The following is a 23,986-nucleotide window of genomic DNA, read 5'->3' on the forward strand; positions in this document are numbered from 1 at the left end:
GGCGCCTTAGCCGGTTGAGCTATAGGCGCCGAGCCAAGAAAAAGAAAATTAACAATGAAATGATAGATTAAATTTGCACTGTGAACCAAACCTAATATTTACAGAAAGTTTCTTTAAAAAAACGGCAGCATACACATTCTTTTTCTCACCTCATGGATCGTTGTCAAGGATAAACCATATGTTATGCCACAAAGCAAGTCTTAAAAAATTTATAAAAGGGCGGCGCCTATGGCTCACTGGCCCTATATACTGAAGGTGGGAAGTTCAAACCCGGCCCCAGCCAAACTACAACAAAAAAATAGCTGGGCATTGTAGTGGGCGCCTGTAGTCGCAACTACTCTGGAGGCTGAGGCAAGAGAATCACCTAAGCCCAGGAGTTAGAGGTTGCTGTGAGCTGTGTGATGCCATGGCACTCTACCCAGTCTACCCAGGGTGACATAATAAAAAGAAAAAAAGAAAAAAAATTTTTTTCAAAGCAAAGAAAAAAGAAAAACTGACAAAGAAATGATGGATGGATTAAATTTGCACTATGAACCAAACCTAATTAATATTTACAGAAAGTTTCTTTAAAAAAACTGCAGCATACACATTCTTTTTCTCACCTCATGGATCATTCTCAAGGATAGACCATATGTTATGCCACAAAGCAAGTCTTAAAAAAATTTTGAAAAGGGCAGCGCCTGTGGCTCAGTGAGTAGGGTGCTCGCCCTATATACTGAGGGTTGCAAGTTCAAACCCGGCCTCAGCCAAACTGCAACAAAAAAATAGCCGGGCATTGTGGCGGGCATCTGTAGTCCCAGCTACTAGGGAGGCTGAGGCAGAATTGCCTAAGCCCAGGAGTTGGAGGTTGCTGTGAGCTGTGTGACACGACGGTACTCTATCGAGGGTTATAAAGTGAGATTTGTCTCTACAAAAAAAACCCCCCAAAAAACAAAAACTGAAATCATATTAAGTATTTTCTCTGAACACAACAGAATGAAACTAGAAGTCAATAACAAGAACACTAGAAATTATGCAAACACATGGAAATTAAATAATGTGCTCGTAAATGACCAGTGAGTCAGTGAAGAGAATAAGAAGGAAATTAATCAAAAACTGTCTTGAAACAAAAGAATGAACACATAATGTATCAAAACCTATGGGATAAAGCAAAAACAGTAGTAAGAGGAAAGTCTAAAGCAATTAAGTGCCTCTGTGAAAATAGTAGCAAAGCATCAAATAACTTAAAAATTCATCTCAAACTATCAAAACAAGAGGAAATGAAACCCCAAATTAGTAGAACTAATAAAGACCAGAGCATAAATGAAATTAAAACAAAATGCAAAAGAAAACTGAAACAAAAAGTTGTTTTGAAAAAATAAAACAAAACTGACACACCTTTAGCCAAACTAAGAAGACTACTACGAGAAATCAATTGGCAAACCTAGAAGAAATGGATGAATTGCTACATAGATACAACCTACTAAGAATGAACCAGGAAAAACTCCAAAACCCAGATAAATCAATAATAAGCAATGAGACAGAAGCAATGATAAAGTCTCCCATCAATGAAAAGCCTAGGACTTCACTGCTAAATTTTACCTGTCATTCAGAGCGAACTAATACCAATCCTATATAGACTATTAAAAAAAAAATAAGGTGGGAATACTCCCAAACTCATCCTATGAGGCCTAAACCACCCTGATACTAATAAGACAAAGATACAACAACAACAACAACAAAATCTTAGGCCAGTATCTCTGATAAACACAGATGCAAAAATGTTCAACAAAATAGTAGCTGACTAAATTCAACAACCATTAAAAAGATTATTCATAATGATCAAGTGGGATTCATCCCAGGGATGCAAGGATGGTTCAACATATGCAAATCAATCAATGAGATACATTGTATCAACAGAATGAAGGACAAGGACCATATGATCATTTCAATTGATGCTGAAAAAGCATTCATAAAATTCAATATCGCTTCATGATGAAAATATCAAAAAACTGGGTATAGAAAGAACTTACCTTAACACAATAAAAGCTATACATGACAATAAGACAAGAATGCCCACTTTCGCCACTGTTCTTCAACATAGTCCCAAAAAGTTCTTGTTTAATAAGACAAGAGAAAGAAAGAAAGAGCACTCAAATTGGAATAGAAGTCAAAGTATCCTTGTTAGCAGACATGATCTCATATTCACAGAAACCTAGAGACTTCATGAAAACTAAGAACTGATAAACAAATTCAGTAAAGTGGAAGGATACAAAATTAACATACAAAAATCAGTTGCATTTCTGTAAATAATATGCTAAAAGTAAACAGAAACTAAGAAAGTAATCTCGTAATAGTTACAAACAGAATAAAATATCTAGGAATAAACTTAATGAAAAAGAAAAGATCTCTAAAATGAAAACTGTGAAACACCGAAAGAAATCAAAGAGGACCAACAATGGAAAGATACTCCATGCTCATAGATTTGAAAGAATATTGTTTGAATATCCACACTACCCAAAGCAATCTAAAGATTCAGTGCAATCTCCATGAAAATACCAATGACATTCTTAACAGAAATAAAAAAAAAAATTGTAAAATTTATATGTAACCACAAAAGACCCCTAACAAAGTCATCCCAAGGAAAAAGAACAAAACTGGAGAAACACATTATCTTCAAATTATACTACAGAACTATAGTAACCAAAACATACACAGACCATTGGAACAGAATAGAGAACCCAGTAATAAATCCACACATCTATAGTGAACTTATTTTTGACAAAGATGCTAAGAATATATAGTGGGGAAAGGAAAGTCTCTTCAATAAATGGTGCTGGGAAAACTGGATAACCATATGCAGAAGAATGAAACTAGACCTCTCACCCTATATGAAATCAAAATGGATTAAAGACTTGTACCTAAAACCTGAAGCTATGAAATTACTAAAAGAAAACATTGGGGATACACTCCAGGACACTGGTCTAAGCAATGATTTCTTGAGTAGTACCCTCAAAGCTTAGGCAGCCAAAGCAAAATTGGACAAACGGGATCTCATCAAGCTAAACAGCTTCTGCACAGAAAAGGAAACAATCAACCAAGTGAAAAGTCAATCCACAGAATGGGAGAAAGTACGTGCAAGCCACTCATCTGACAAGGGATTAATAACTAGAATATATAAGGAGCTCCAACACCTCAATGGGAAGAAATCAATTAATCCAATTAAAAAGCAGGCAGAAGAGTTGAATAGACATTTCTCAAAAGACATACAAATGGCCAATAGGTATATCAAAAAATGCTTGACATCATTAATCATCAGAGAAATGCAGATCAAAACTACAATGAGATATAATCTCTGCCTAGTTAAAATGGCCTTTGTTAAAAGGCAGGTGATAAAATACTGCTGAGGATGTGGAGAAAGGAGAACTTTGTTTGCTGTTGGTGGGGATATAAATTAGTGCAAAGAGGTGCCTCAAAAACTAAAATCACTACCATACGACCCAGCAATCCCACTACTGAGTATACATCCAAAAGAGGGAATTCTGTACATCAAAAAGATGTCATCTGTACTCCCATGTTCATTGCAGCACTGCCATGATAGCTAAGATCTGGAATTTAAAAAACTGTGATACCGTATACAGTATGATACAGCCACAAAATGAATGAAATCCTGCCATTTGCAACAACATAGATAGAACTAGAGAACATTATGTTATGTGAAGTAACAAAAAAAGCACAGGAAGACAAATCTCAGGTTTTCACTCCTATGTGAGAGCTAAACATCAAAAACAACTCATCTCATGAAGATACAGAGTAGAGTGACGGTTATCAGAGGGTGGGTGAGAGGATAAAGTGGGGATGGTTAATGGGTACAAAAATAGTGATATAGAATGAATATTTGATAGCACAACAAACTTTGACTATAATCAAATAAGCTAGGGTATACTTCAAAATAATTTACAGAGTGGAATTAGAATATTCTTAACAGAAAGAAATGTTTTAAATGCCTCAGGTGACGGATACCCCAATTATTCTGATTTGGTTAATTCACTTTGCATGCCTCTATCAAACCATCACATGTAAAAAAAAAAGTGAAATGCACTCTATAAAGATATATAAATTATGTACCCATAATAATTAAAAATTTAAAAAAATTCAAGTATAGAAGGGAAATTCTCTTCTTATGAAGAGTTTAAGAAGTCTATTAGGAACAAAAATACATTAGAATTCCTAGGTTTGACATGTATTATAAAAGAAGAAAAACAAGAGAACAGAAAGTATATAAGAAAATAAACTCATAGTATATATTCAATATCAGCACTATTGTCATAGTACATGAAAACAAGTGATAAACTTGATACCCACAAATTTAAAATGATCTTAAAATAGAATTATACAGGCTGGGTTTTCATAATAGTTTACAAAAATTTTTCCTTCTACAAAAACATTTTCTCAGAAAATTCCCTCTTATGTTTCTTTGGAAATACCAACTCATAAATGTGTATCACCACCAGCCAGTAGATAGGATAATCATTAGATGAATCTCAAAAGTCTATGTTGTGAAAAATCAGAACTAGAAAGTTTGGATACAAAGCAGTGAAAGGACTTTGCAAAATGCTTTTACTTCTTAGAAGGAAAAAGTAATTAAACACAATGAAATCACTTTTGTATCAGTAGACAGGACATGGGGAGCCAGGCATGGGACACAGATGACCATTATTTCTGGCCTGGATGACGGATGGTGCTGCCATTCACTAAGCTACAATACAGTGAAATACAGGTAATAAGACACACCACATCAAAGTAGGTGCCAGCTATCCACCTCCTGACAACATAAAAAAGCTGTTCTAATCATTAATTAGAAGTACTGAAGAGTTATAAATAAATATTGCAAAATGTCATTAACTTGAAATCTGCGATCAATTGAACTAGAGTGACTACATAAGTAGAAATGATTAGCCAAATTCATAAAGCAGAAGAGACAAATCTATTTTTTAAAAACATAGCAAAAAGATGCTGTTAATTGGTTAATCACTAAAGCAGGTGTTACCAAATTATATAAAGTATGATATTTCTTCCAAATACTTTATAAATTAAACTGCTCTGTTAATCACTAAATACTTATGCTAGGCATTATGTCAGTATCTCAGGATAGTAACATAATTATAGGTTTGTTCTTAATTTGCTCTTTAATTTGTGGGTATTACTGGACAGAATAGAAAAATACAGTGAATATAATAGCAAAATCTTGTAATTAACTACAGAATATGCAATTCATACTTCTGACATTATACCACTGGGATGATAGAATTAGAAATTAAATTCCTCCCTATTAAAATAAAAACTTCAGAAGAGAATACTTACATAGTATCTCGGACTTTTGCATTTATATTTCTATGTAATGAGAACAGATACTCAGAACAATGAACCTGAGACACTAAAATAGCTCTAATCATAAAGAACCTCAGTAATAAGGCAGGAAAAAAGGACAAGACTTAAAAGGACGACATCTAAAATAAAACTGAAATGAAGCATGTTGCATACTAACACACCGTTGACAGGCCACAAGTTAACTTGTGTTTTCATGCCCAAACGTCACTGATGGATCATGAGTTAACTCATGTTTGCACTTGTATTAGCTATAGCAATTTTTAAAACACAGGGTAATGCAGGATATCATAAAAGCTTTCTTAATCATGTCACTGGAATAACAGCCAGTGACATGGGATAGCTTCTGTGCAAAACTGCTGTCAACAATGTGTTAAATGATATAAAGATTCTACTTCCTTACATTACAATTGTACAGTCATCGGTTGAATATGAGACCTCTACTGTTCATTCATTCATTCATTCTCCTTCTGTTCTCTTTAACATGGCAGACAGACCTCTACTATTAAAAAAAAATGCAACACTTACTGCCCTCCTCTTTCTACAAGTGTCTGGCAGAGGTATTTTCTTGCATTCCTGTGAGTTGGACAGTTTTCTAAAGCAAGCTCAAAATCTTCTATTGCTTTGTTAAGACTTCCTTTTGTTGCATACCTACAGACAGAAATAAAATTAGAGGAACTTATCCTGTGAGTTATTCATAAATCTTGTTCACATTCACCTTGGGATTAAAATCCTTAATTCACTTACAGTGCTCCACGAGCTACCAAAGCTTCCACGTTTTGTTTATCTATTTCCAGAGCTTTGTTGTATTCATTCATAGCATCCACATGGCGTCCAACCTTAAAGTAATCAACTCCAATCTTCACGCTAAGAAAGACATTTAAAGGCATCATAGACACATCACAGAATAGCTACATAAAATGTTAGTGTGGATATATACAAATGTCATCAAATTTGGCAAATATTACATTTACTTTTCTGAATACTCTCAATATAACTAAGAAGCAGTCTGCCTTTGGATATTCATATTTATGAAAACAAGGTATCAATATACTAATTCCTTCTGAGAAAAATTGGAAATACTGGATAAAAAGTCTATTAGGTGTTCTTCAAATGTAAAGCTACTGTTAGAAAGCTAATATCAAAAAGGCATCACTTTAATTCATTTACAAATTTTCATCTTAATAATGATTAAGTATACTCGCCTTACCCTGACCTCTTAGACTAGATAATGCAGTTATCAGTTATTGAAAGTCTTCATACCATTTTAGAGCCCAAGATGCTGACTGTTTCTTTCTCAAAGCTGAAGCAAAATCATCTTCAGAGAAATTTTTGCTATTAAAAAAAAAGTTTAATCATAAATACTTTTAAAATAACTACATTTCACTGTGCCTAATGGGCACACAACATTAGAAGAGAATTCCAATCTTTTTACACAGCAAAAGCCTCACACTGTCAGAAATTACTATTGTTGTTAAAAAGTATTTCTCTTTGGCCATATATATAAATTCTTATAACAAGTTTTTGCAGTCTTCTCTTCTTCGTCACATAGTACGTATCTAATCACCGATAAAAGAGCCAACTCCAGAAGGAGATGGAATCACCTGGTTCACTCAACCTTTGGGATAGTCCTCTATTGGCTAGATATGGTCAAACATGTCCTTCAGCTACAGAGCTTCTGAACTTAGCAGTACTCCCCTCACCAGCTAAGAGAATAATACTGATTCACTATACCTTTGCAGGCCTCTCATTAAAGATGGAGGATTAGATTCATCTATTCCTAGTTTTTCTAGAAGGAATTCAACTACTCCTGGATTAGCAAATCCCAAGGAACTCTGCATCATATTTTCATAGGATTCCAAAGAATTGCTATTCAGTTCAATACTTCTCCTTTAAAAAAAAATACACACAAATGCAAAAAATATGAAAAAGACAAATGTAATGTGCATATTCCATTTCTATGAAAGCAATATTATAATGAGGTTTAAATATCAATATCATCTTTGTACATGAACACATGGCAACATAATGATATAGTTCCTTTCACCAAGTCACAAGTAATTTAAGGCTTATAAAAATAAAATGCACACATTTTGCAACAGGAAAAAATCAAAATTCCCTTTTATTATCACACATTTGACAAATTTGCAATTTTTTTTTCAGACAGTATCACTGTATTGTCCTTGGTAGAGTGCAGTGGCGTCACAGCTCACAGCAACCTCAAAGTCTTGGGCTTAAGCAATTCTCTTGCCTCAGCCTCCCGAGTTGCTGGGACTATAGGCACCCGCCACAACCCCCGGCTATTTTTTTTGACTGCAGTTGTCACTGTTGTTTAGCTGGGCCGGGCTTGAACCCAATGGCCTTAGCGTATGTGGTCAGCGCCTTACTCAATGAGCTACAGGCGCCAAGCCAGCAATTTTTTTAAACAAAGAAATTTTGTAGTGAACTGTTGTTGAAATAATATGGATAAATTACCTGTAGTACAGAGGAAGCTCTTCAGCACTAATTACACCTAATTTAATACCAGACAGGTGTGATGGGAGAGATGAGTTATATAGAGACACCGCAAGCTTTTCATGGTATCTGTCAATATCCTTGATTCCAGCTTTAAAAAAGAGATCTAAGTTAGTTAGTAAGAAAATATAAACATTAAAAAAAATTCCTAAAAACTACCCTTATTAGACTATATTTTCAAAATTGATAAATAAAATAAAAAATCAACAACTTTTACTTTTTATTAGTATGATGAAACTCATCACCTCGAATGATGTCACCAGTTTGGTAATATGATAAAGGATCTCCGTGATTACTATGAGAAGGCACATCTCTCAATGGACAAAGAGCCTGCAATGAGAAGTTTAAAACACCACATATTTCAGAATTTGGTGAGAAAAAGGTTTTCTGTTATCTTAGTTGTTCAGTGTAAACAGCTAATAGTTGACATGAACACAGAAAAATAACAATTACCATACCATCTAAATTTAAATAAGGATCAGAGTTACAAGTTATTTCTGTGTCTAAAACACAGTAAAATTTGTTTTCTGGCTCAGTTCAAAACTGAAACCACAGGTGTGGTGGGTCGCATCTGTAATCCTAGCACTTTCTATGAGGCTGAGATTAGACTGCTTGAGGTCAGGAGCTAAAGAGACCAGCTTGGGTAACACAATGACTCTCGGTCTCTACAAAAAAGTTACACCTCAGTCCTGTAGTTCCAGTTACTTGGGAGGCTAAGGCAGGAGGAATGCTTGAGCTTAGGAGTTTGAGGTTGCAGTGAGCTACTATACCACCACTCTCTAGCCTGGGCAACAGCGTGAGAATGTCTCAAAAAAAAACAAAGCATTCATGAAACCTTCCACTAGTGTCAAGAGTGTCAAGAATCAAGTATAATTATGGATGAAACAAAAAGATATTTCACATGCTTCAAATATAAAACTAAAATTTGTGCTGAAACTATAGGGACTCCAGTGAAAATGAAATGCAAACTCTCCAAAATTTTGTCCCTTATCCAGTCTATCATAGCTTTTGCCTTTCTTCCTTTTCATCTGCCTGGAGAGACAGCAAAAAATCAATCTTTTAAAGTGACACAACAGTTCAAATTCAGGACTATTCATCCAGGGCAAAGTAAATGTACAAATCATTTATACTTAACTACTGTAAATATCCACACATATAAATGACAAATTTTCTCTTAATTATGCACATGCATGTACCTAACACCAAGTATTAAATGATTAAGAATATAGATGGTCAACTATAAGAAACAGGTGCAGAATATCAATTAATTTCACCACGCCCGCAGATACCTCTTTGTGTATTTAAAAAAGGACACGGCCCCCACCAACCAAAGGGTCCAAAACTCCTAAACCCAGAAATGGGGGAAGGAACTGTGTAATATTTTGTTAATTTTTTTTAAAAGCTATTTTACTTTTCTTTAATTAATACTTAACTCCCAAACTGGTTGCAAACAATTTCTTGCATTGAGATCACTTTTAAAAAACAGAAGCAATCCAAAGAGCTGAAAAGTTAACTTACAGTGATTTCTAAGTGGGATATATCTCTCATGATGCCACTTCCTAAACAGATCAATACCATGAAAAAACCAAATTCCCGAATGGAAGTAATTCTTCCAATTACTATATCACCACGCTCAATATCCCTGAAAAACAGCTCTCGACGATCCATACTAGGTATCTCCATGAACTGTTCTAAGGGTGGCATGACTGCATAATGATCTGAAAAAATAATTAACAAAATCACTAACAATAGTTTTGAGTCCCCTTCCATCTTTAGTACTATTAAACCAAAGCGCAATCTTAAAAAGATATTAAGACTAGACGCACCTTCGTTGTCTTCATTTATTTCAGAAGTTGCAGGTGCATCTGATTTCCAGGAAAGTGCAAAAAGCAAATCTGCCTTTTTAGAAATAAACTTTTGTATTTCTATATTGTCAACTCTCTTCTCTTTCCTTAAAAAAAAATATGAAAATTGGTTTACTTACAAAGACTTTTCAAGTCCAAACTTCTACTAAGGCTCTCCTAGTCCAATCCACTCCTTCCTGAGCTCCAGGCAGTACATCCTTAGAGAAAAAGTTTTAACTTGATAGACCCTCATTCACCGACCTGGAGAAAAAGTGACTCCTCCAGCCCGCGATACCACCCCCCCCCTCCCCATTTTAAATTTAGAATCCGCGTCTCAGCTAAGCAGCACCAGAGAAAAAGTTGAACCCGCATCCCGCATTGCACACGCGCTAGGTGTGCAGACCGCTCTCGGCTCAGCCCGGGGCACCAGCACGTTCACTTCTGGAAGGGGCCGCCAGGCTGTGGAGTGGAGCCCGAGCTGCGTCCCTTCCCCCGACCCGCAGCGCCGCCGCCATCTCGTTACCTGCCCTGTAACTGCAGGTGGGGCGGCGGGCCCCGGGTGGGCTCGGCCGCCGACCCCAGGAGGCTCCGGAAGTGTGGATTGTCCTGCTGTTCGCTCCGGAGTAGGGAGAGTAAAGACGAGCCGTGGCAATTCAGCGACTGCCGCAGAAGGTCCCGGTCCATGACCAGAGACTGCTGGGCTCGACGGCCGATGGGCCACTAGCCCCTGGTTTCGCGCCCACTTCTCGAGCCGGGGGTCCGAGAGGCCGAGGAAGCCGCCCGGGGGCCGCCGGAAGCACACAGCGCCGTCACTTACATGGTCCCCTCCCGGAAGTGTTACTGATTCGCCCTCGGCGACCGCGCGGCGGCGTCGGTCTCGCGAAACCGAGCGAGACTACGGAAGCCCAAAAGCGACGGCGGCGCGTCCCCTGCGCGGGGGCGGACGGGGCTCCGGTGAGTGACGTGTGCTTTGTGACGTACTGTGGCGTCGTGATGACGTCCAGATAGGCCGAGTTCCAGCCCAGGGTAAAAAATAACGCCTCACGCTCACTAAGGCACCTTGTGATGGTGCCAGGGGAGTTGCCCGGGGCTTTTGCTCACAGTTTTCTCTGCGTAGATAAATATGTCAGCGGCCATAGCCACATGGAAACGTCAGAAGAAAGGAAGGACCCTGACGTTTGTTAAAAGCACCTGGAGTTGTGTTCTCTATCTGCACCTCATTTAGTGTTTTTAGAGTTCGAAAACCAGAATGGCTTTAATGTCTAGACGTATGCTAGTTTTATAATAATTAATACGGATGTATATATTCTGCATAATTCTTTTTATGTCTTTAGTTTGTCTTACTGTGGCTCAAAATTTAGTTTCTATAAGACTTTTGTGTTTGGACACAAAAATCAATTTACTTAAGGGTAATTCAAGTGATTTCCAAAGGTAATTTGAACTTCGGTCATCCTGCCCCCTTACTTGGGAGCCTCACCGCGGTGCCTCTTTGTATTCTCATTTTAGAGAATGAGGGGACAGGGCAGAAAGTCTCAGTAAATTGCTCAACGTTGCCCAGCTAGTGAGAGGCTACAGTTAAGATCCCAATCTTGGCCTGATACATCTTGACAGGCAGAGTTGCTGCACCGTATTTTATCATAAAAAGTCTAACTAACCCTAATTTTGAGATAACATGCCATTGTTTCTCTCCAATATAAAATCTGTACCATTCAAATACGCGTGCTGTGTAATGCAGTACAGTCCTCTTGAACGGAGGTCAATGGTTGCAGTAAGCCTTTCCCCTCTCAGGTCGTGTCTTTGAGGAGATCAACATGCCCTTAGCTATCTCACCACCTGTATAAGGAGATCTTTACTGAGACTTGAGAAAATGCAACAAGAGTGGAAGTTTAAAAGATAATAAATTTCAAGCCACCGTAGGCATATCAGGAAACTTTAATAAGTAGTACAGACTGATTTGTGTTCAGCCATAACTCTAGGGAATCATTTTTAGGAACAGATGCAGTTACTGAAAAGAAAAACTGACGACTTAAAATCATCTACGTAGACATCTCAATAAATATGTGATTTTGGTTACAATCAATCTGTTGTCAAGGACTTAATTATTTGGAGGGACTGAGAAACCAGTATCTGAGAATCAGATGCCAAAGAGTGGTGCTTGGCCTAAGGTGACCAGATTTTAACATTGGTGACCATTGTGGGGGGTAGGGCCTGACAACAATGCAAATTTTGATAAGGAGTTCTCAATAATCAGTTCTCAACAATTATTTGTTATTATTAAAGTTTGACATTATAAAATTAACAAAAATAATATAAAACTCATATCCTGGCAAAATAGCCACATGGCAGCCAAAAACTGTATATTCCCTTCCTGTTCTCCCGTGTTCCCTAGCTTGTCGTGCATTCTTTCCAAAAATTGGGGCCTTTTTAAAACGCCGCAGGACACAGGACAAATTGTTAAAAATCAGGACTGTCCCGCCAAAAGTGGGATGTCTGGTCACCTTGCTCTAGAGAGGGAGGGAGGGCCACTTGTTTGTTCCAGACCGTTTGGCTCCTTCTGAGCTAATTGTCCTTGCCTAGAAGCAAGGGAGGGAGCCAGTCTCCTCCTGATACCTTGCCTAGGAGGGGAGTAGGGAGTTTACATTAGCCTTTTCATTTCCAAATAAAGTTACATTAACCTCTTCATTCCCAAATGGAGTTACATTAACCTTTTCAGCAGCCAAACTGTATATTCCCTTCCCATTCTCCTGCTGTTCCCTAGCTTGCCACGCATTCTTTCCAAAAATCGGGACTTTTTTAAAACGCCGAGGGACGCGGGACAAATTGTTAAAAATCGAGACTGTCTTGCCAAAAGTAGGATGTCTGGTCACCTTAGCTTAGCCTGGGAATGTCACCTTGTAAGGGCCATTTTTGAATAGCACATGCTTTCATCACTATGAGATCTGTCTTTCCTAATTACAGCACTAGAGTAATCCACAACCACCCCCGTATAAGGAACATCTAAAATGGCCACAAAAATAGACAGCAGCTACTTTCAGAGGGTAAACAGCATTCATCAAGAGTGACCTTTATTGGATGCATGCTGTACAAAGAGACAGAAGTAATGAACCTTAAGCGAGTGTGCTCACAATTCATGTTGGGATTTTCTACCTTTGGTTAGTGCTGGTCTTACGTGGAGGTAACCACATTAATTAGGAGCCAAAGACAACATTGTTCTTCACTTCTTAAATACTACTCTCACTGTAGGGGATAAGGCCTTTTACAATTATGGGTGTATTTGAACTCAATTTCTGCTGGAACAGATTCTCCTTTGACTAAGGGGACAGAGTGTTGGATCTTTGACAAAGCACTGGAGGAAGTGAGGAGAGAAAATACCGGGACTAGTTTTGTCTCTCATTTTAGAGAAACCAGTCCCACATATGGGGTTTCTCCAGGTGGGCACAGAAAGAAAATACTCTTTACTTTTTCACAAAGCAACTTTAAAAAATCTTTCCCAAGAAACTTTTCCAGATTAAGCAATATGAATAATTAAATGAAAATGTTGGGGGCAGGAGAGGGCAGAGCATGGGGTAGGTGGGGAAGAAGACAGGACATCTGAAACAGATATATCCCCTGCTCCCACCCAAGCATAGCCTACTCCATGATCAACATTTCCCACCAGGATGGTACATTCGTTACAATTGATGGACCTGTATTGATACATCATTATTATCCAAAGTCTATCATTCTGTGGGTTAATTGTACGTTCTGTGGGTTTGGACACATGTGTAGAGACACATGAGGGCTACCTGGAAAGTGTCCAGCAGTTGTGAATGCTATTTTTTTATATTGCATGGTTGAATACTTTCCAGACATCCCTCATATATACATCATTATAGTACATTACAAAGTAGTTTTACCATCTTCCAAATCCTATGTGCTCTCCTTAGAATCCATAACCACTAATCTTTTTACTGAGTTCACATTTTTGCCCTTTCTGGAATGTCATATAGTTGAGATCGTATGGCATGTAGTTTTTTCAGACTGACTTCTTTGACTTACTAATGTGCATTTAAATTCCGTCCTTGTCTTTTTATGGCCTGATAGTTCATTTCTCTTTAGTGCTGAATAATATTCCATTTTCCAGATATACAACAGTTAACCATTCTCCTCCTAAAGGACATCTGGGTTGCTTCAAAGTTTTAGCAATTACGAACAAAGCTGCTATAAGCATTGATGTGGAAGTTTTGTGTGAACGCAAGTTTTTGACTTTTATATAAATATCAAGGAGTGCAATTGCTGGGTCATATGTTAAGAGTATGTTTCTTGGCTCGGTGCCTGTAGTACAGTGGTTATGGCCTCAGCTGCATACACCAAGACTGGCAAGTTCAAACCCAGCTGGTACTGCTAAACAGCAATGGCAACTGCAACACAAAAATAGCTGGGTGTTGTGGTGGGTACCTGTAGTCCCAGCTACTTTGGAGGCTGAGGCAAGAGAATCACTTAAGCCCAAGAGTTTGAGGTTGCTGTGAGCTGTGATGCCACAGTACTCTATCAAGGGTGACATTGTGAGACCCTATCTAAAAAAAAAAAAAAAAAAAAGAGTATGTTTCTTACTGGGTTAGGTGATGTGGAGAAAAGGGAACACTTATACACTGTTGGTGGGATTGTACACTATACAGCCTTTTTGAAAAGAAGTATGGAAAATCCTCAAAGAGCTAAAAATAAACCTCCCATTTGATCCTGCAATCCCATTACTAAGTATCTAACCAGAAGTAAAAAAAAAAAAAAAAAAAATCATGAGGACATTTGCACTAGAATGTTTATTGTAGCTTAATTCACAATGGCTATGATATGGAAACAACCCAGTGACCATCAAGTGACTAATGGATAAATAAGCCATGGTATATGTACACCATGGAGTACTATTCAACCACAAAGAGAGACGGACACTTTGCATCTTTCATATTTACCTGGAAGGATTTGTAGAGCATCCCCTTAAGTAAAGTATCACAAGAATGGAAAAGCAAGCATCCAATGCACTGAAGACTAATGTGACACTAGGAGAGGAACAACTAACTACACATCCATGAGAGAGAAAAACACATTTAAGTTCAAGAAAACAGGGGAGGAGGTGTGACAAAGCTCACCTATTGGGCACAATGTAGGGATATAGGGCACAGCTCCTGGGTGAAGGGCTCAACTGCAACTTGGACTTTACCTAACAAATGCAAACAATGTAACCTAATAGTATGTATCCTTAAATTAATCTGAAACCAAAAAAGAGTGTTTAATTTTGTAAGAGAGCACCAAACTCTTTTCCAGTGTGGCTACACCGGTTTGCATTTCCACCAGCAATAAATGAGAGTTCCCGCAGCTCCATAACATGACCTGCATTTGATGTTGTCAGTGTTCTGGATTTTGGCCATTCTAATAGGTGTGTGCAGTGGGATCCCACTGCTGTTTCAGTTTGCCTTTCCCTGATGATGTTTGGTGTGGAATGTGTTTCATTAGCTTACTTGCTATCTGTTTATCTTCTTTCATGCTGTAGGTCAGAGTCTGTGGCCCATTTCTTAATTGGGTTGCTTATTTTCTTATTATTAAATTTTAAGAGTTCTTTGTATGTGGGTTTCTTTTGTAACTATTTTCTCTTAGCCTGTGGCTTATCTTTTTATTGGCTTGATGATATCTTTTTCAGAGTAGAAATCTCTAATTTTAATGAGGTCAAGCTTATCAATTCTTTCTTTCATGGATCATGCCTTTGATATTACATCTAAAAAGTCATCACCAAACCCAAGGTCATCTAGATTTTTCTCATGTGTTATCTCTTAGGAGTTTCATAGTTTTGAATTTATTTTACGTTTAGTTCCATAGATTCATTTTTTTTTTGCATGTGGATGTCCAGTTGTTCAGCACCATGAGTTGAAAAGACTTACCATTTTCCATTGCAGTATGTTTGTCAAAGATCAGCTGATTGTATGTGGGTCCATCTCTGGGCCCTCAATTCTGCTCCATTGATCTAGCTCTTTCTCCAGTACCACATTGGATTGATCAATAAGCCTTAGAATAAGCCTTGAAGTTGGATAGGGTCAGTTCTCCAACTTCATTCTTTTCCCATTCCCCTCATTTTTTTCTTCCTTACTTGAGAAAGAAATCCTTTTTTGTTACTTAAGCCAGCATAAGTAAATTTATGGTTTGGAACCAAGAGTCTTGACTGCTACACGAAAAGCCCCAACTAGGAGCATCTTCCTGTTATTCTCTGCCGTTTTAAAAATGAAGAAGCAAATAAGAAGAGGGTAATAAATGTTTTCATTGTTGAATAACTGACTTTAGAGCATATGGTGTCTGTTGTTATCTAAGTGTATATCTAGCACTCTTTCTGCTATGCTCTGTAGTTTATAGGGTCAGCTAAAGCAATGCTTTTTAAGGATGTAGTTTTTAAATATATGTATGGAACTTATTTTTAAGATACTGTGATGCAGGTTGAATATTGCATATCTGAAGTGCTTGGGACCAGAAGTGTTTTGGATTTTGGATTTTGAATTTTTCCAGATTTTGGAATATTTGTCCATACATAATAAAGTATCTTGGGGATGGGACCAAAGTGTAAACACAAAATTCATTTTTTTTTTTTTTTTTACAAAATTCATTTGTGTTTCATATGTACCTATACACACAGCCTGAAGGCAATTTTATTTTTCCCTTGGGAACACTGAATAAACAGCATTATGCGCCTGTATTTTGACTGCAACCCATCACATGAGGCCAGTTGTGAAATTTTCTACTTGTGGCAGATTGACCTTCAAAATGTTTTGGATTTTAGAACATTTTGGATTTCAGATTTGGGGATTAGGGATGCTCAACCTATGCTTAATTGTATGCGTCAACTTGACGGGATCAGAGGATGTGCAGATAGCTGGTTAAAACACTATTCTAGGCGTGTCTGTGAGGATGTTTCCGATTGAGATTAGCATTTGAATTGGTGAACTCACTAAGCAGATTGCCCAGCTGATGTGGTTAGACCTCATCTGAGCCATCCAGGGCCTGCAGAAAACAGCAAACAAAAGAAGGAGGAATTTGCTCCTTTTTTCCCTGTCTCGCTGCTTGAGCTGAACTATCTCATTTCATCTCCTTCTGCTCTTTATGTAAGTGGTTCCCCGTTATTAGGCTTTTGGACTCAGACTGAATTACAACACCAACTTCCCTGGGTCTGGCTTGCAGATGGCAGATCATAGGCTTTCTCAGCCTCCTCAGCCTCCAGAGTTGTGTGAGCCAGTTCTTTATGACTCTATGTGTATGTCTCCTGTTGTCTCTCTGGTGAAGCCTGACTAATGCAAATATCCAATAGCAGTAACCAAAGATAGCCTTGAGTCTTTTTTCCAATAATGGAGTCACATGGTTTCAATTCTGCATGTGGTGCAAGAGGCTTAGATTACAGATTTGCTGCCACATATGATAATTACTTGTGTTCTAGTCAACATTCTATTCAAAGACACCCTGAAGTGATCCAAGGGAGAGTGAGGAATATTAAATGAATAGTATGACTAGATCAGCCAAAAATCTATCCTGATTACTGAAGGAATAATTCAAATTACAAGCCCTTCCAATGAAAATCGGTACATTTTCATCCATTCCAATAGTTTTTGTCTGAAAGGATTCTACCACCTCTCTTTTTTATACCAAAGACTAACACCTCTCAAGGAGAAAAACAAAGTCAGTTTAATCCGCTTGAGGGCGCTGTAAGATCATTGTGATATCCAGTTTCATACCTTTTCTAGAAAACCTGCCAACTAAATAAAGATTCAGGGACGGGGAACTGTGACCTATCACATAGAGTCATTTTAGAATAATTGTGCCTCTAATACATTTTCCATATTTTAAAGATGGTAAATGGTTTTGGAGACATTATTTTAATGTAAATTAGTCTGATTGTCTTAGTAATTTTGAGTTTCTTTTTCCAAGAAGAAAGATCTCTTTTAGTTCCAGTTCAGAACGGATAGTTCTGAACACATCCAGGGGTGAATATTGCACAACTCCAGGGTGAGAGGGCGAGTGGTGGTGCCTTTCCATCATCGTCCACATATGCTGTATGTGGCACTCCTGGAGATGGGCAACGCTTGGCCATATGTAGTGACCATCTGCAGCGCTAATCTGAGTTGTCGTTTCTTCTATATTTGTCTTTGTTTACAAAAAGGACTAGGAAATAGAATCAAGATATTTCAGAATAAAACTATTATGATTGTTAGAACAAAAACAGTTGAAATATGTGTGTGTAATACTGATACAGAAGAGGCTAGTGTGTTTCTCTTAGGCTTGATCACAAACATACACAAACAGATATCAATACATACGCATATCTTAGATTCTTAGATTCTCATATTGTGGCAACTTCTCAGAATACTACTCCAGAGAACATGGAACATGTCAGGATTATCATCAAAAAGAATTGAAGGTTTAGTATTTTTTTGTCAATACATTCTTGATTGCTTTGATACCTTTTTTGGGAGGAGGGGTCCACAATCTGTCACCTGGGCTGAGGTGGAGTGATGCAATCACATTATTAGCTTACTTTAACCTTGAACTTTTGCACTCAAGTGATCCTTCCCCTCAGCCGTCCTAGCTGGACCACAGGTGTGACTCTCAAATCCAGCTAATTAAAAAAAAACTATAGAGACAGGGTCTTACTATCTTGCTCAGGCTGTTCTCAAACTCCTGGGCTCAAGTGATCCTCCTGCCTCAGCCTCCCAAAGTACTGTCATCTCAGGCGTGAACCACCACTGGTACCCATTTTTAATGCACCTTAGCATTTATTTAAAATGAGGATAATTGGTCATCTTTTAATTATTATTTTTTAATTTATTGTTGGGGATTCATTGAGGGTACAAGAAACCAGGTTTCACTGATTGCATTTGTTAGGTAAAGTCCCTCTTACAATCGTGTCTTGCCCCAGGTCATCTTTAATTATTAACCAGTAATTAAAATTTTTATTATGGCAGCACCAAAGTAGAGTTTAAGGCAGTAGGAATACATTAGCGGTTTCATATATTGCTCTTCTTAATGGAATTCATTGGAAGATAGTATATCACGGAAAGGATTTAACTTTGACCCCAGCAATTTTAGACATGTCATTTGACTTTCTGTAGACAGTGATCAGACTGTCAAATGTATTAATTTATTCATTCAACAAATATTTGTTGAGGGATGGGCACTATTTCAGATGTTAGAGACATAATAGTAAAACTAAAAAGAACCAAGATTCCTGCAATCATGGAGCTTATTATTTGGAGGGAGATAGATCATGAGCAGTAAATGATACAGTGTGTATGTTAGAAGGTGATACATTGTAAAGAAAAAGAAGTAATTCAGGCTAAGGGGCATCGGAAGTGCGGAGAGATGGGTGTAATAGTTTTCAATAGAATAGTCAGGGCAGAAGCTGACATTTAAGCAAAGACTTGAAGGAGATGAGGAGTTAGTTATTCAACTTGTTTGAGAAGAAAAGAGTTCTGGGAAATAGTGCAAATAGTCTGAAGGTGGGAAGGTATTTAGTGTATTTGAGAAAATAGGAAGGAACACAGACAGTGTGGCAGGAAAAATGTGAGGATAGAGGTGCAGGGCTTTGTCAGCCACTTCAAGAACTTGGTCTTACTGTTAGTGTTTGGGAGTGCCTTCAGGGTTTTTAGCAGAGGTTACAGTATGACGTTCATAACAAATACATCATTTCGACTGCCCCAGGGGCTGGAATTGACTAAATGCTTATTGCTCATAACAGATGGGAGAAAAGTTTTACAGAAGGTTAAATCTCTTCTTATTTCTTAGGAGACATAATTTTAGTTTAAAATTTACCTGTCATTGCATAGAATAAGAATATGGTAGGTAGATATTGGAGTGAAAAGAGCTTTAGCCCAGAAGTCCCAGCTGCATTTTGAACAAATCATCTAATCTCCCATGCCCTCCCTTGTCACCTTTAAAACTAAGGGGTTAGGTGCAATGAACTTTGAGTTAAAGTTCTCTGTTTTATGATAAAAACAGTCTGAGTGCAAAGACTACAAATCTCTCTTTAAGTTACTGTGCTTCTTTTTCTATGAAATCAGTATGAAGTTATTTTCCTATTGTGTTGCAGTGCTGGTAAGTGTGGCTTCCTGCTGTGGCTGGTCTCTTTGAGTGAGATTCTCTACAGTTTCTTTAGTTGTAATGTTTGGAAAAGGGACCAGCCACAGAAGTCACAGACTGGTCACTGTTAGAAAGTCTCAGTGTGGCAGTTCCATGAGGCGGGTTGCAATCTAGGCATTGATCCTCCATTCTTCAAATTCAGAAATCCACGTCAGGCTTGGTAGAATGATACAGACTAACCAAACTAACTATATACTGATGTAGAAATCCCGTCGATGTGTTGACCGTGAGCTGTAAATACTACGTGAATCAAATCAGGAGCTTGTTTACGAACCCCAGATTAGAGCAAAAACAGTCTGTTGAGTGATGATAATGAGCAATTTCATCAAACTATGTAATCTTATGAATTCATTTTCTGTACATGGATCTTTCTACTGAGGCAATCAAATACCCTGCTTACCTAGGCAACCGTCCTTTGCTCTCCCTCCCTGACTCCCCTTATCTCTCTCTTTTATTCCCCTCACATATATGTATATGCACACGTGTGTATGATGTATATGACATACATGCATATATACTTATGTCTGTATAGCACACGAATTTACAGCATCTATATGGAGAACATGACTGCTGATGTCTGTGCTGATGTCTGTGTGTGTGTTTGAAAACTGCCTTCCAAAACAGTTTTAAATTTTTTAAAACTTTCTTAAAATGGAAGCCCAATATTCAAAACAGATGAAGCAAAGCTATCCTTATTGAAGCAACCCATGAACTCCTCTTCCTCTTTTTCCTCACCCCCTCTCCCTCGCATACACCAAGTGATGGCTGGAGAGAGGTACCTTGAGAGTATCTCAGACTTGTTAACAGGTTGCTTCTCTAGGCAGAGTTCTAGATCACTGATTATGTTTCAGCGTCGTCCTTCTCTGCGTCTATGTTCTAGTCACTCTGGACTGTGCATTTCTCAAATTCCTTACCCACCCACATGGGCCTTTTCTTCTGCTCATAAGCCACTCCCACAGATGATATTTCTTGTTTAGTATGCGTTGACCTTTCCTGGTTTAACTTTCTCAGAAGGTAATCACATTCCCACGCTCAGGAGAGCTCCTTAGTTCTTTGCCCAAGTAGATTCATCATAAAGCCCTTCATGATCTGGTCTCTGTATATGTTTCCTACTTCACTCATTTTCAACTCTTCAGCAATCATTAGAATTCAACTGTATACATTTTCTGATTTTTTCTAAATACTCCAAGTTTCCCACACCTTGTAGATTTTGTACTTATTCTCTAAAATACTTTTTCCTCACTTTAATTTCTTTTTATCTTTGGGTCTCAGCTTAATGGTGCCTATTCTCTCAGAGAACCTCCATTTATTTCCATTATATATTCATCATAACTTATTTCCTTATTGATCGTCTGTACTCTGCCCAAAAATATAAGATTCACAAAGGCAGGGCCAAGTTGGTCTTGTTCGTGATTTCTTAACTATCCTAATGTTTGGCACATACAAGATACCAAATAAATATATTTGAATGAATGACCATGTACACATTTTTACACATGGATATCACACACTTATTGAGAGTAAAGCACAGGACACTCCTCAGGTAAAGCATGAGACACTCTTCAGATATATCCCTCAGTTATATACATGGCTTAGCAAGGCTTAGTTAGCCAGGTTGGATGGAAGGGGACTGGAAATAAACTCTGGTTATGGGCAATGACTCCACTTGTTGGCATGGGAGGTAGTTATGGCAAACAAAATATTTGGAAATTATAGCAACAAAGGGTGATATACCAAAAAAGTAGCCTGTGCTGCAATAAAAGTATTTTCTACACAGGTGTAGGAAGGATGGTGAGTGGGTACTCTAGAAACAGGTAGATTGATATTTTTCTTGACTTTAAATGAAGTTTAAAAAAAAAACTTAAATATTAGTTGAATGATATGTCAGTAAAAAAGAGAATATAATCTCTTTCACTCCTGTTATCACCCTCATTCCCTGCACGGTTTATATTTGGTTTTTGGCTTTGTGTGTGTGTTAACAGTTGTTGATTTCATTGTATCTGTGAGTAGGGGTAGTCTCCCTGTGGTATTTAGGACAAATATCTGTGTATTTGTTATATTAATCAGGGTTCTCTAGAACCCTGGGATACATATGTATTTAGAATATATAGAACCAATGGGATACATATGTATTTATTTAAAAGGAGGTTTAGTTTAAAGAACTGGCTTGTGCACTGATTGAGGGTGAGAAATCAAAGTATACAGGGTGGGCCAACAGGCTGAGACCAAGTAAGAGCCAATGCTGCAATCCAAACCTGAAGGGTCTCTGCTGAAAGGATCCCTGCTTGCTTGGGGGAAGTCAGTCTTTTGTCCTCTCCAGGTCTTTAGCCAATGGGATGAGGCCCGACCCAGAGGAAGGACAGCAACCTACTCCAACTCCATCAAGATTTTAAATGTTACTCTCACAGAAACATTCAGAATAGTGTTTGACCACATATAGCTGGGCACAGTGACCCCATCAATTTGCCATAAAATTAATCATCACAACTGTGCCCTACTTCAATGCCACATTTTAAGACAATAAAGCCCATTTGGAGCAGTACAGCCCCACTTTGGCAAAGCAGCTGGTAACTGTGTTGACGAACAGGTTAAAGAACTGGGAATGTTTAGAAATTCTGCCTTTGCAATCTACTGAGTTCTATACTTATTCATACTCAATATTAGTCTGAATTGAATCATAATTTTTTACTTATATTGGAGTTATAATATGAACTGTAGAGATTTCATAGTCTTTTAATCTAAAATTGCTTTAATTTTACTTAAAGTCCTTTATCAACAGAATGTCTAAGCTTCTAATGCTTTTTTATTTTACTGCTTCCAAGATCTAGAATTTAAAGATATTCTTTATTATCCATGGTGATTTCTGAAAAATAACTTCTGTCTTGAGCACTGAGTAAAAAAATTATCCCTCATCATGGGTCATTGACTGCAAAAAACTTTCTTTCTTGAGATATCAAGCATCACTCCTAATTGTAGCAGCCTACAGTTTTGCTGCTACCCATTTTATGCTCATTTCTGTGGCTACATTTCAGTTTTTCTCCCCCCAAATAACAAACAAAGCAAACATCATTACGTTAGGAAAGATATTTGGCTTTGATTTTGTTGTTATTATTTTCCTGTGACTTTTTGTTGGCTGGTGATCTAGAATTTATTGTATTTGTTTTCATTGGCATTATGGCAACTAGCATAAATATGAGAGTTGTAATTAACTTATTCACTTAATATTTATTTGAATATCTAACTTGTTCTAAGCAGCTCTAGGTGCTCTGAATTCAGTGATGAACAATCATAGAAAAATCTCAATTGACAAAGGGCTGGAAAATAATATTTCAGACAAATGGAAATCAGAAGAAATCAGGGGGTCACAATCTTGTTTTCAGATACAAATAGATTTAAAGCAACTAAATTCAAGAAAGACAAAGATGGTCACTTCATTTTGGTCAAGGGAACAATGCATCAAGAGGACATTTCAATTCTAAATATTTATGCACCCAACTTAAATGCTCCCAGATTTATGTAACAGATTTTAATTAGTCTGATATGATACCCTATAGCATCATAATAGCAGGGGACTTTAACACTCTCTTATAGAGCCAGACAAATCTTCTAAACAGAACCTAAACAATTTTAGTTAAGTTGCTAAGGAATTTATGTTCTTCTTGTCAGCCCATGGAACATACTCCAAAACAGATCATATCCTAGGACACAAATCAAACCTCAATAAAAGTAAAAGAATTGAAATTATACCTTGTATCTTCTCAGACCACAAGGCAATAAAGGTGGGACTCAACTCCAACAACAACTTTCATCCCGACACAAAGTCATAGAAACTAAACAACCTTATGCTGAATGACAGTTGGGTCAAGGAAAGGATATAGGAGAAACTCACTAATTTCTTCAAACATAACAACAAAGAAGACATAAGCTATCAAAACCTGTGGGACACTGTAAAAGCAGTCCTAAGAGGGAAATTTATTGCAATGATGCCAAAAAACAGAAAGAGACCACATCAAAGAAATGGAAATAGAAGAACAATCTCATCCCAAATCTAGCAGAAGAAAATAAATAACCAAAATTAAATCAGAAATAAATGAAATTGGCTTGGTGCCTGTGGC

General features: G+C 37.6%; 1 protein-coding gene across 1 annotated transcript in view; it reads right to left on the reverse strand.

Annotated features, from left to right (window-relative positions):
• TTC14 (tetratricopeptide repeat domain 14) overlaps positions 1-10,560 on the reverse strand; it is a 15,665-nt gene extending 5,105 nt beyond the window's left edge. The window contains exons 1-9 of the mRNA XM_003794272.3: positions 10,249-10,560; positions 9,708-9,832; positions 9,400-9,599; positions 8,127-8,211; positions 7,843-7,972; positions 7,102-7,257; positions 6,631-6,702; positions 6,115-6,234; positions 5,896-6,018 (exon numbers count right to left, since the gene is read on the reverse strand). Of these exons, the coding sequence (XP_003794320.1) occupies positions 5,896-6,018; positions 6,115-6,234; positions 6,631-6,702; positions 7,102-7,257; positions 7,843-7,972; positions 8,127-8,211; positions 9,400-9,599; positions 9,708-9,832; positions 10,249-10,409 (1,172 nt within the window). The 5' untranslated portion in view covers positions 10,410-10,560. The remainder of the gene's footprint in view (positions 1-5,895; positions 6,019-6,114; positions 6,235-6,630; positions 6,703-7,101; positions 7,258-7,842; positions 7,973-8,126; positions 8,212-9,399; positions 9,600-9,707; positions 9,833-10,248) is intronic.
• Between the last annotated feature and the right edge of the window lie 13,426 nt (positions 10,561-23,986).

This window comes from Otolemur garnettii, unplaced genomic scaffold (assembly GCF_000181295.1).
Source record: "Otolemur garnettii isolate 467f Iridium unplaced genomic scaffold, OtoGar3 scaffold00078, whole genome shotgun sequence".
NCBI classification, from domain to species: domain Eukaryota; kingdom Metazoa; phylum Chordata; class Mammalia; order Primates; family Galagidae; genus Otolemur; species Otolemur garnettii.